Below are 12,918 nucleotides of genomic sequence, written 5' to 3'. Positions count from 1 at the left end.
GTAGCATTAGTTTTGCAGATGTGAAAAAACTCACATGAAATAGACTAACATGTAGAGCTGCATCAAACCAGTCTTTGGGCTGAAGATCAAACACCAATGACTAGAACCTTGACATCTACAGCTACTCCATAACCCATTGTGTGCTGCACAGCTGAGGGTATCTTGTACCATGACTAGTTATTCCTTTTCCTGATCCACTCATAAATGGAGTGAAGAAAAAATGTTATCTATATGCCTCCACATAAATTATAATTTCTCTTATCTTCTCTTTGTGGTCCTTACCCAAAATTTACACTGGTGAATGTAAGAAACTGTTCTGGAGTCAGCCACAGATGCTGGTTCTCTAAACTTTCTCAATCATGTTGTTGCAAAAAGAAGGTCATCATCCTACCTGTGATTCCCATTTGAGTTTATGGAGCATTTCTGTAATACTCATATGTTAATCAAACCTACTGATAATAAATCTAGCAGCATGCCTGTGATTTTGTTTGATGTCTTCATTTCCAACCTTGTGTGGATACCAAACGCTCGAGTAGTACTCAAGAATGTGTTCTACATGTGGTCTCCTTTATAGATGAGCTACACTTGAATAAGGGGCAGAAAGACACGTTGGCTCAGTTTCCTGCAGAAAATATATGAGAGGTCATCATCACACAAAGCAAGATCCCTGTGGTTAGTAGCACCAGAGGGGGTTAGAGACAGGGATCAGGCATCCTGTTGTGAAATAAGTTCAAATAACACAAGAACCCCGCAAAATGGTTAAGAATGCACAGAAAAGTAAGGTTACCTTATTTCATCAGAATATTACAGGACTGAGTCATAAGCTAATTGAGCTTCATGTCTGTTTGGATAATTTAGAGAGCTCTGAAAAGATAGACATCCAGCACCTATCTGAGCACCACACAACCACAGGGTGAGAGTAGTTGACTATGAAAGATTACAGTACAGTACCTTACTGATGAAGAATTAACAGGTGCAAAAGAGTTGTTATATACATTTAGATAGAGCACAAATTTAGAAACATTTAAACATTGTAGTGATCAGTGCACAAAAGTGTGTGCCTGTGAATTAATGGTGAAAAATAGTTTACTTTTAATTGCAACAGTAATAGATCCCCTCTCAGAAATTTTGAACTCCTTATGAAGAATGTGGATTCCCTAGTATGCTATGTGTCACACAGCAGCAAGCAGCAGTGTAGATTTTCTAAAGGACTGTGATAGGAAAAATCATCTAACACCTTTCTCGGATCTTAAAATTTGATCTCAACAATTAATTTTTCAGCACTGATGGATATTGACAACAGGACACAGATTGATAGTGCTTTCTTTTCTGAAGCTCAAAACGAGAAAATAACGGTACACCCAGTAACAAATGTTCTCTCTAGTCATGATGCACAGTTTGTTAGGATAAATGAGGAATGCCTTGTGGCATAGATACTCCTCGGTGGAAATCAGTTGGAATAATTAATGATTTCAGGATGAACATTTTTAAGTATAGTTTACAAGAGATGATATGGGAAATTTATAATGAACCAAATGCTGACATGAAATTTATAATGAACAAAATGCTGACATAAAATTTAATCTATTCCATGATACATTCAAATCAGTGATTGAAAATAGGTTTCCACATAAGCTAATCAGAAACAACATTAAACAGTCATATAAAAACCATGGATCACTGGGAGGATTAAAGTATCATATGAAAGGAAACCCTCCATGAACCATACACCTTTGCTGCTGGTGGGGAGGCTTGTATGCCTCAGCGATACAGATAGCCGCACCCTAGGTACAACCATAATGGAAGGGTATCTGTTGAGAGCCAGACAAATGTATGGTTCCTGAAGAGGGGCAGCAACCTTTTCAATAGTTGCAGGGGCAACAGTCTTGATGATTGACTGATTTGGTCTTGCAACATCAACCAAAACAGCCTTGCAGTGCTGATATTGTGAACAGCTGAAATCAAGGGGAAATTACAGTGGTAACTTTTCCTGAGGGTATGCAGCTGTACTGAATGGTTAAATGATGATGGCATCCTCTTGGGTAAAATATTCTGGAGGCAAAAGTCCCCCATTGGGATCTCTGGGCAGGGACTCCTCAGGAGGACGTCGTTATCAGGAGAAACAAAACTGGCATTCTACACATTGGAGCATGGACTGTCAGATGCCTTAATGGGGCAAGTAGGTTAGAAAATTTAAAAAGGGAAATTGATAGATTAAAGTTGGATATAGTGGGAATTAGTGAAGTTCAGTGGGAGGAAGAACAGGACTTCTGGTCAGGTGAATACATGGTTATAAATACAAAATCAGATAGCGATAATGCAAGAGTAGGTTGAACAATGAATAAGAAAACAGGAATTCGGATAAGCTACTATGAACAGCATAGTGAATGCATTATTGTAGCTGAGATAGACATGAATACCACAATAGTACAAGTTTATATGCCAAGTAGATCTGCAGATGAGAAGGAGATTGAGGAAATGTATGATGAGATAGAAGAAATTATTCAGATAGTTAAGGGAGGTGAAAATTTAATAGTCATGGGGAACTGGAATTCAATAGTACGAAAAGGAAGAGAAGGAAAAGTAGTAGGTGAATATGGTCTGGGGGAAGGAATAAAAGAGGGAACCACCTGGTGGAATTATGCACAGAGCTTAATTTAATCATGGCTAATGCTTGGTTTAAGAATCAAGAAAGAGGGTTGTAAATGTGGAAGAGACCTGGAGTCACTAGAAGGTTTCAGATACATTAAAGACATGATAAGAAAGAGATTTTGGAACCAGGTTTTAAATTGTAAGGCATTTTCAGGGGCAGATGTGGACTCTGACCACAATTTATTGGTAATGAACTGCAGATTAAAACTGAAGAAACTTCGAAAAGGCAGGAAGTTAAGGCGATTGAATCACCGGTTGGCATTTTCTGTGATCTATCTAACGCATTTGACTGTGTGACTCATAATATTCTCCCGGACAAACTGAAGTTTTATGTAAGTGATGGTATAGCAAAACCAATGTATAATGTCACACATAATTAAAAGACTGCAGAAAGCTATACTTAATAATACAGCCAATGTAAGCAGGAGAGATTCTTCTGTCTGAGGAGAAGGCATTTATGGGCTTCCACAAGGCTCAATCTTGTTCCTGTCTGTCTAACATACAACAAGCAGAATTAGTTTTTTCTTTGGGGCTGGTATTGTAATCGATCCAAACATACGTACAGCAATGGGAGAAATGATAAATAATGTTCTTACCCTAGAACACATGGACTGTATCTCTCAGACCCACGTGGATTTTTTAAAAAAAATATCCACAGTAGTACACTATTGTCCGCCCAGATAGCTGAATGTCTCAGCATGACGGACTGCCGTCCTAAGGGGCCTGGGTTCGATTCCCAGCTGGGTTGGGGATTTTCTCCACTCAGGGACTGGATGTTGTGTTGTGTTCATAATCATTTCATCTCCATCCAGCACGCAGGTTGCCCAATGTGGCATTGAATGTAATAAGACCTGCACCATGGCGGCCGGACCTGCCCCGTAAGGGGCCTCTGAGCCAATTATGCCAAATTCTCATTTCATTTCCAGTACACTATTTAATACTACGCCATTCATTGTAGCTTTCAGTTAATGTTCCTAGAGAAGACCACTACTTGTCTCATCATTCCTCTTTGTTCGCCAATCTATTGTTGACACGGGAAGGTACATGTTCTGGGTCTGAGAGACACAGCCCATCCATTTACATTAGCTTTCTCTGCTTATGCACTTTTCTTGTTATGCTGACTGTGAGCAGTAAAACTGCTCAATAGTGGCTTAACAGTGTCCACTAAGTAAGGAAGAAACTGAAAAGTTGTTATTATAAAGTGATGATGACAATCTTGATGCAGATTCTAATTTTGGCCCTGAAAGTGATCATGACACAGTGTGTGAAATGAGTGACAAACAGCTGGACAGAGAAGATAATGTTATTATCCCTGTCAGATATGTGAGTATAATCACTAAAACTAATCAACACTCTCTATGAAGTTGTGTAGTGGTTCCAATCCCTCTTCCAGTGAATCTTCTCCTTGCTATCTGTCAAGAGATGGGCAAACTAAATGGCTGAAAAATGTTGCCAACCAAGAAGTCAATACCAAATTTCACAGCATAGTTACCCTATTTCCTGGTGTAAGTGGGGAAGCAAAAAATGCTAACACCACTGTTGAAGTCTGGAAACTGTTCATTGATGACAATTTGTTTGATTTGATAATACAGAGCAAAAATACTTACATAGATCTTGTAAAACCTCTTAATTAAAATGACCCAAATACTGCAGAAACTTAAAAACATTATAGTTCAAGGCATTTTTGGGTCTTCTGTATGAATGTTGGACACTTGTGGCACATGGAAGGAATTTATGTATCTGCAAAGACTTCACTTTCTTTTGGATGTGTTAGATTAGATACTATTCACACAAAAGAGGAATGTTAGAAAGTGGTAAGTTGGCTCCTTTACATGATATTATGGAGGGATTCACAAAAAACTAGACAAGGCATTACAGAACAAGTGAATACATAACAGTGGATGAAATGTTACTGGATGAAATGTTACTATCCCTTTGGGGATGTTGTTCTTTCAGAGCATACATTCTTTCAAAACACAGAAAGTATGGGATCAAAATATTTATCATGGCAGATGCAGGAACATACTACATACAAAATTTTGAATTATTTGTAGGACAACAATCCGCAGGTTTCTTTCAAATGAGTAACACAGGTGGCAATGTTGTGCTTAGACTTGTAGTGCCAATGAAATAAACTGGAAGGAATATTGCCCTTGAGGAATATTGCCCTTGACAACTGGTTCACAAGCTACACTCTTGCTCAAAAACTTTTCATAAATTGTAAGCTTACACTTGTTGGAACATTGTGCAGAAATAAAAGAGAAATATTTTTTTTCCATATTCAGATTTACTGGCAATTTCATATTGGTGTCCTATGTGCCAAAGAAAATTAAAATGTGATTTTGCTGTCTTCAGTGCATATTACAGTACAGTTGGTGAAGAAACAGGTAATCTGAGGAAGCAAAAGATTACTGAATTATGTTCTACAACTCAACAAAGACAGGAGTGGATGTAGTTGATGCTAGGTGATAAAAATGTAATGATGGAAGGCACACAAGACATTGGTCATTGGGTTTTTTATGTAATTTGGTACATTACTGTTATAAATACACTCCTGGAAATTGAAATAAGAACACCGTGAATTCATTGTCCCAGGAAGGGGAAACTTTATTGACACATTCCTGGGGTCAGATACATCACATGATCACACTGACAGAACCACAGGCACATAGACACAGGCAACAGAGCATGCACAATGTTGGTACTAGTACAGTGTATATCCACCTTTCGCAGCAATGCAGGCTGCTATTCTCCCATGGAGACGATCGTAGAGATGCTGGATGTAGTCCTGTGGAACGGCTTGCCATGCCATTTCCACCTGGCGCCTCAGTTGGACCAGCGTTCGTGCTGGACGTGCAGACCGCGTGAGACAACGCTTCATCCAGTCCCAAACATGCTCAATGGGGGACAGATCTGGAGATCTTGCTGGCCAGGGTATTTGACTTACACCTTCTATAGCACGTTGGGTGGCACGAGATACATGCGGACGTGCATTGTCCTGTTGGAACAGCAAGTTCCCTTGCCGGTCTAGGAATGGTAGAACGATGGGTTCGATGACGGTTTGGATGTACCGTGCACTATTCAGTGTCCCCTCGACGATCACCAGTGGTGTACGGCCAGTGTAGGAGATCGCTCCCCACACCATGATGCCGGGTGTTGGCCCTGTGTGCCTCGGTCGTATGCAGTCCTGATTGTGGCGCTCACCTGCACGGCGCCAAACACGCATACAACCATCATTGGCACCAAGGCAGAAGCGACTCTCATCGCTGAAGACGACACGTCTCCATTCGTCCCTCCATTCACGCCTGTCGCGACACCACTGGAGGTGGGCTGCACGATGTTGGGGCGTGAGCGGAAGATGGCCTAACGGTGTGCGGGACCGTAGCCCAGCTTCATGGAGACGGTTGCGAATGGTCCTCGCCGATACCCCAGGAGCAACAGTGTCCCTAATTTGCTGGGAAGTGGCGGTGCGGTCCCCTACGGCACTGCGTAGGATCCTACGGTCTTGGCGTGCATCCGTGCGTCGCTGCGGTCCGGTCCCAGGTCGACGGGCACGTGCACCTTCCGCCGATGTACTGTTGAGATCTCACGCCCCACGTGTTGAGCAATTCAGCGGCCTCCCGCATGCCCACTATACGCCCTCACTCAAAGTCCGTCAACTGCACATACGGTTCACGTCCACGCTGTCGCGGCATGCTACCAGTGTTAAAGACTGCGATGGAGCTCCGTATGCCACGGCAAACTGGCTGACACTGACGGCGGCGGTGCACAAATGCTGCGCAGCTAGCGCCATTCGACGGCCAACACTGCGGTTCCTGGTGTGTCCGCTGTGCCGTGCGTGTGGTCATTGCTTGTACAGCCCTCTCGCAGTGTCCGGAGCAAGTATGGTGGGTCTGACACACCGGTGTCAATGTGTTCTTTTTTCCATTTCCAGGAGTGTACATTTGTACAAGACAAAGCAAACACAGGACTGGACATTTCAAGAGACTGTTTCTCAAGCAACTGAATTTGGAACTGATAAAACTGTATGTGGCACAGAGAGCTAACCACAAGAATTCCCCAAGGGACGTTCGCCTACTGGAAGCACAGCTATCTGGGATTACCAGTGAGAATGAAGTTGTACCAGAATGCAAATGTGGTTGTTCTTATAAATGGAAAGACAACAAAACAAGAAATTTTTGCAAAAGTTGTAGAAAGTGGCTATGTCTGTCCATTCTGTACTGTTATGCAAAGATTGTGCAGAAAATTCTGATAAGTAATATGTATATCATAATGAGTGACAACTATTTTTTATTAGACTGTGATCTGCATTAAAATGTGTAATATTGTGGAATACTGAGTAACAATCCTAAATTCTGAACTTGTTAAGGATACGAGATTTCAAAAGTAAAAAAAGTAGTTTTAAGTATTCAAGAATGTTTTTAAATACTTTATAATTTGATTTACAGAAGTTTGGAGGAAATGCAGTCTTATTTTTAAAGAAATTTATGGTAAATTTAAATACTAATAAACAGTAGAAGAAGTATTTTAGGCAATGCTGTTGAAAATTTATGTCTGTCTTATTTTTGAATGTAAATAAAATGTTAGGTTTTGTCAGACCAAGCACATTTGTTTGTGTGTGTGTGGGCTATTTCCCCCTCCCCCATCCCTTATCTATTCTATGGTTAAAACTATACTAGAGTCATTTTCTGTGAATGTTCTCACTCTCAGTTTCAAAAAGACACATCATATTCAGTTCCGCCTATCTAGAAGTTCTACACCAATCTAAGTGTAAAATACAGTGAGGAAATAATTACTAGGATGATGCCAAAAAAATTGTGGGATCCATATTGATGAGAATTTAAACTGGAAAAAACACATTTTAGAACTCCTAAAACCACTTAATTCTGCCACATTTCCATTTAAAATCAATGCAAATCTTAGGGAGAGACAAATCAGTAAGCTGACATATTTTTCATATTTTCATTCAATAATGTCACATGGAACAATGTAATGGGCAACTCAGATTTACTGAAGAGTATTCATTACTCAAAAACATTCTGTAAGAGTAATATGTAGTGCTCAGCCATGATCAACTTGTAAACACCTATTTAAGGAGCTATGCATTTTGACTAATGCTTCACAGGATATTCATTCTCATGAAGTTTGTTTCAAAAAATCCACTGCGATTTGAAAGCAACAGTGATGTACATAATTACAATGCCACAAGGAAAAATGAAATTTGTTACTCCACATTAAGGTTGTCTTTCACACAAAAAGGGCTGCAAATGTTGCCAGCAAAACAGATGATCACTTACCAAATGATATAAAAGTTAAATTAGAAAACAAACTGAAAAAGTTTCTCCTTGACAACTCCTTATATTCCATAAAATTTTGTAGTGTACAAAAGATTATGCATGAAACTAACAAATTAGAAAATGTCTCTCTCCATTATCTGAAAAAATTTTGGTGTGTCCAATTAAAATCAAATTGTGTGTTTTTTCCCAATAATATATTCCTGAGATGTTGTCTTCAAAACTATGACCCACAATTGCCTGTCACCTCTTGTTGGTTAGCAATATTTACCAATGTTCCGCCATCCAGTGACCGCACGTATACAATGTATTTTTTGATGATGCCGTTCGGAAATTTTGGCTTTAACCAAGATATTAACAATGTTTCAGCATTCACCACAAGTGCCTTGATGTCATCAGGCTTATCAGGTACTGAAAATTAAAAAAAAATCACACAACATCAGCTGAATTTAAGTGCTGAAATAGAAATATGCTTGTCTTATTCTAAATTTATTATATTTTTCCAAAATAATATAATTTATTGAAGTAAATCAGTGTGTTGCTGATAGATTAGATTAGATCAGATTTACTTTCATTCCAAATGATCTGAAGTGAGGAGGTCCTCCAGGATGTAGAACATGTCATAAAGACAGTAATAAAGGACAAATATTTACAACTCAAACAAATAAGCTAATGTAATTTTTTTAACGAACACTATATGAAAGAATCATTTCACAAACACTAATGCACTGAATTTAAAATAAAAAAAGTTTTTATTTTATTTATAAGGTATTAAGGTAATAAACATGTAATAGAACGACTATAATACTTATTTACAATGAACACATTACTGCACTGAAATTGTGCAGAATATATATATGAATAAAGGCTACTTTGATGATACAGCTTTTTAAAAAAAGCCAGATACTAAATTTCAGACTGTTTTAGGATACAAAAGTGCGTGTGTACTGGTTGCTTAAAAGTGGAACAATCATGATGGAGCAGACAGTGGTACAAAACAGCGAAGGACTCTAAATCACGAATAGGATTGATCCTTACTACACCTAACAAAACATTTTCTGTGATTCATCTTATTTCCCTAATAAACTTAACAGGCACAGAAATCCTGGTATATATGAGTAGCCTTTGCAACCATGTTATGATCATTTAAGTTTTGTACCACACGTCCTCACTTCCAAGACAGTGTGATCTCTTGATTTTTTTTCTTTCTGTTACCTAATCTCTGTCTTCAAATAACTGTTAACATTTTATTACAACTGAGCTTCTCTTTTCAGTCATAACTTTCACTTTCCTCCTGTGTTATAATTATCTGTAAAGGAAAAGTGCCAAGACTTGAAATTTCTTATTTTTTTGTACCAGTGTGTTATACACTTCCATTTTCCAGCAGATGAAGGCAGTACTATTTTCCTATACACATTATTATTATTAATTTCATTTCTCTCATTTTTAAAATTTGGCTTTAATTATTTATGTTTCCATCAGCCCTGTTCGGTTGCTTCAGTTTCTTTGACTGGTGGCTATAGCCTGCCATGAACTGAGTGTTTATAATTGGAGTATTACAGTCTATCGTACCATATTATGCAACAGTACTAACACATTTCGTACCATCCTCTTGTGTCCTGCAAAAGACTGGTCTACTTGGAATGCCATCTCCCATTCTTGTGTAGCCTTTCACCTCTATACTGTAGTTACAGTATTTCTGCAGGCCCATTAATTCCAGTCTGCATTCTTCAGTGGATGATTCAACAGGTGCTGATACCTCTGGATATGAAAAAAAGGAAAATACCAGATCATCGAACACCATGAATGAAAAATTGGAAAAGTTTAATTAAAAACTGCAAAAGGCACATTATTCAGCTAACATAATAAAGAGACTGTTTATGTAGCACCCTATGGTGTTCTGCAACTGAAATTCCTAAAATTTCAAAAAGCTTTGAAATACTGAGAATAAAAGATTTGCAGATAACATTTGAATAAACTCTGAAGTGAAGCTGCTTTTAATTGTACTTAGTAATACATAAAGTTTCTGGCGCACACACAAATGGCAAAAATTATGTCAGATGTCAAAAAAGAATCAGTTGCAATATACCACTTCATTGATTACTGAAACAAGTAGGAAAAAATTGAAACAATCCTACAGATACAATATTAGAAATTTCACAAGTACTGAAAGTATAGTTAAGTGGAGTATAATAGCTTGTCCAATACTGTATGCAAGAACATATTTGCTGTTTTACAGAAATGGATTACGATGTAAACACTTTGTGTATGCACTAGAAAAGAAAGAAAACAGAGGATGGTGTGAAACATGCTGGATTATTATTTATTGAAACAGTTGTGTAAAGCAATTAAGAAGTTCTTTAACCTATGAGGAATGAAATCTCCCTTAAGAGACAAACATAGCTCTTAAGTAGAGTATGATTTATTTAGAGCACTAAATGTTCATCATTAATTGCTTGACATATTATTTTGTCATTATCTTGACAGTGGTGTTGGCACTGGCCATATTAAATAAATATGTTTAGTCTGAGGATGAAACAAATGTTATTGAACTTAAAAAATTGCCAAAAATAGCATAGTTCTTCCTCATACCACTGAAAAGATGAGTGGAATCAGTATTAGTGTCAGTGGTGTTGAGAAAAAAACTGAAATTATTTTGAACAAAGCTCCAGGGTCTGATGGAATACCTATCAGATTCTATACTGAATTTGCAACTGAGTTAGTCTCTCTTCTAACTATAAACTATTGTACAGTCCTCAAACAAAACACCATGCCCCATAGTTGGAAGAAAGCACAGGTAACAGCCATCTACAACAAGGATAATAGAAGTGATCCACAAATCTACTGTCCAATATCTTTGACATTGGCTTGTTGTAGAATCTTAGAAAATATTCTGAGCTCAAACATAATGAGGTACCTTGAACATAATGACCTCTTTCATGCCAACCAGCATGGAGTCTGAAAACACCTATCATGTGAAACCCAACTCGCACTTTTCTCAAATTACATACACAAAGCTGTGGATCAAGGCAGTCAGATAGATGCAGAATTTCTTGATTTTCAAAAAAGCATTTGACTCAGCACTACACCCACACATATTGTCAAAAGTTTGATCATATGGGGTATCAAGTATCAAGTGAAATTTGTGACTGGAATGATAACATTTTGGTAGGGAGGACACAGCATGTTATTGTTGTGAATCGCCGAGCTTTCAAAGTGCCGCCGTGCAGTTACGCACATCCTCTACATGCGGCGCTGTCTGCCAGCCATGCAGCAGCACTGCCACCTAAGCATCCAGCCAGCCAGCAGCCACTAGACTTGGACTCAGTTATGATTTGACTGTTAAAGTATACACACGTCTTACTCTGTTTACTTGATCTGTGACTTTCATGTATTGCATCCTCCTTGAAATATATTTGTTCAACTTGAAGTTATTACAATTGGCGACAAGGATGGAATTTTTCTTTTCCATCGTTGACCCACATGTTTCCATGGCTACTTTAGAGCAACTATTGCAAGGTCTCACAGAACAGCAAACACTTCTCACAAATGTGATTCGTGATTTCGTTACGGCATCAAATGCGGGGCATCTCTCATCATTGTCTCTACCTACTTTTCCTCCTTGCGATGAGACAGCAGAAGACTGGTCTGATTATGAAAAATGTCTTCGACAGCACTCCTTGGCATTTCATGTTGCGGATGAACAAACATGTAAGTCTCTATTGCTTTCATGGATTTCACCTCAAATGTATTGGTTGTTGTTACAATTGGCTCCTTTGAAAGATCCTGCGTCTTTGTCCTTTGCTGAAATGTGCTCACTTCTGTCTGTCTATTTTCAAAAGCAAACACATGTGGTAGCCTCTCATGTTGCCTTTTATCGTTGTCAAAAACAACTGAATCAATCCTATCGTGCTTGGGCTGCTGAACTTCACGGCCTCAGTAGAAAGTGTCAATTTGTTACTGAAGTTCACAAAGAATCCTATGCCGATTCCATGGTACGGGATGCCATTATCCGATCGGCGCCCAACAGAGAAGTTAGGCAAGTGCCCTTCAGTTGGCAAATCTGACTCTAGATGAAGTCCTATCCATTGCTCAGTCTTTTGAAATTTCTCATGCCGCTGGAGCGCAAATAGAGGCATGGGGCGACGTCAGGGAAATACAACCTCTGTGCAATGTTGACGAAGCATGTGGCGTGTCCCCGCTGGCCGACGTGGCTGCAGTACGCTCCCAAGCGCAGCCTTGGCCTAACCATAAACAAACCTCTAAGAAACTGCAGCAAAACCCACGGCAACTTCCTTCATGTCCGTGGTGTTTTAAGAAACATTCATGAGAAGATTGTCCACAACATTGAGCCGTGTGTCACAAATGCAAAAAAAAGGGTCCTGTGTCATCCGTTTGCAAATCCGACTGCATTCATGATGTTCATGAACATGATGCTGATTCTGTGTTGTCTGTCAATTGTACTTCTTTCCTTTCAGGTAAGTTATTCCTCACTGTCCAAATACTTGGTCGAGATGTTCGCATGCAGGTGGATACTGGTTCTGCTGCCACTATCATCAATTCTCAGACGTATCTTCAGTTGGGTTCTCCAATCCTGTCATCTGTCACTAGGCAATTATGGACTTACAATAAACAGAAGATTTCTTGCTTGGGACAATTTGATGCTGAGGTATCTTACAAATCTGTCGTTCGCACTGTTCCCATATTTGTGATCAACCATAGTAACGCGGAGAATCTTTTTGGTTTCAATGCCTTTCACGTTTTTGGGTTCTCCATAGACGACTCTGTCAATATCATCTCTGATGCTATTCCTTATGCTGAACTGGATTCCTTGTCGATGACATTTTCGTCCATATTTTCTCCTGGGTTAGGCCATGCAAACGACTTTGAAGCTCATATCATGGTCAAACCCACTGCTCGGCCTAAGTTTTTTTGGGCTCGGCCCATTCCTGTGGCCCTTCGTGATCAGGTC

General features: G+C 39.1%; 1 protein-coding gene across 1 annotated transcript in view; it reads right to left on the bottom strand.

The window, feature by feature from the left end:
• Positions 1–12,918, bottom strand: part of LOC126152796 (Down syndrome cell adhesion molecule-like protein Dscam2) — a 189,620-nt gene that overhangs the window by 62,993 nt on the left and 113,709 nt on the right. Inside the window, exons 10-11 of the mRNA XM_049916029.1 lie at positions 9,552–9,707; positions 8,218–8,357 (exon numbers count right to left, since the gene is read on the bottom strand). Of these exons, the coding sequence (XP_049771986.1) occupies positions 8,218–8,357; positions 9,552–9,707 (296 nt within the window). The remainder of the gene's footprint in view (positions 1–8,217; positions 8,358–9,551; positions 9,708–12,918) is intronic.

This window comes from Schistocerca cancellata, chromosome 2 (genome assembly GCF_023864275.1).
Source record: "Schistocerca cancellata isolate TAMUIC-IGC-003103 chromosome 2, iqSchCanc2.1, whole genome shotgun sequence".
NCBI lineage: Eukaryota > Metazoa > Arthropoda > Insecta > Orthoptera > Acrididae > Schistocerca > Schistocerca cancellata.
The sequence above is the reverse complement of the archived record's forward strand: the minus strand, read 5'-3'. Positions and strand labels throughout refer to the sequence as shown.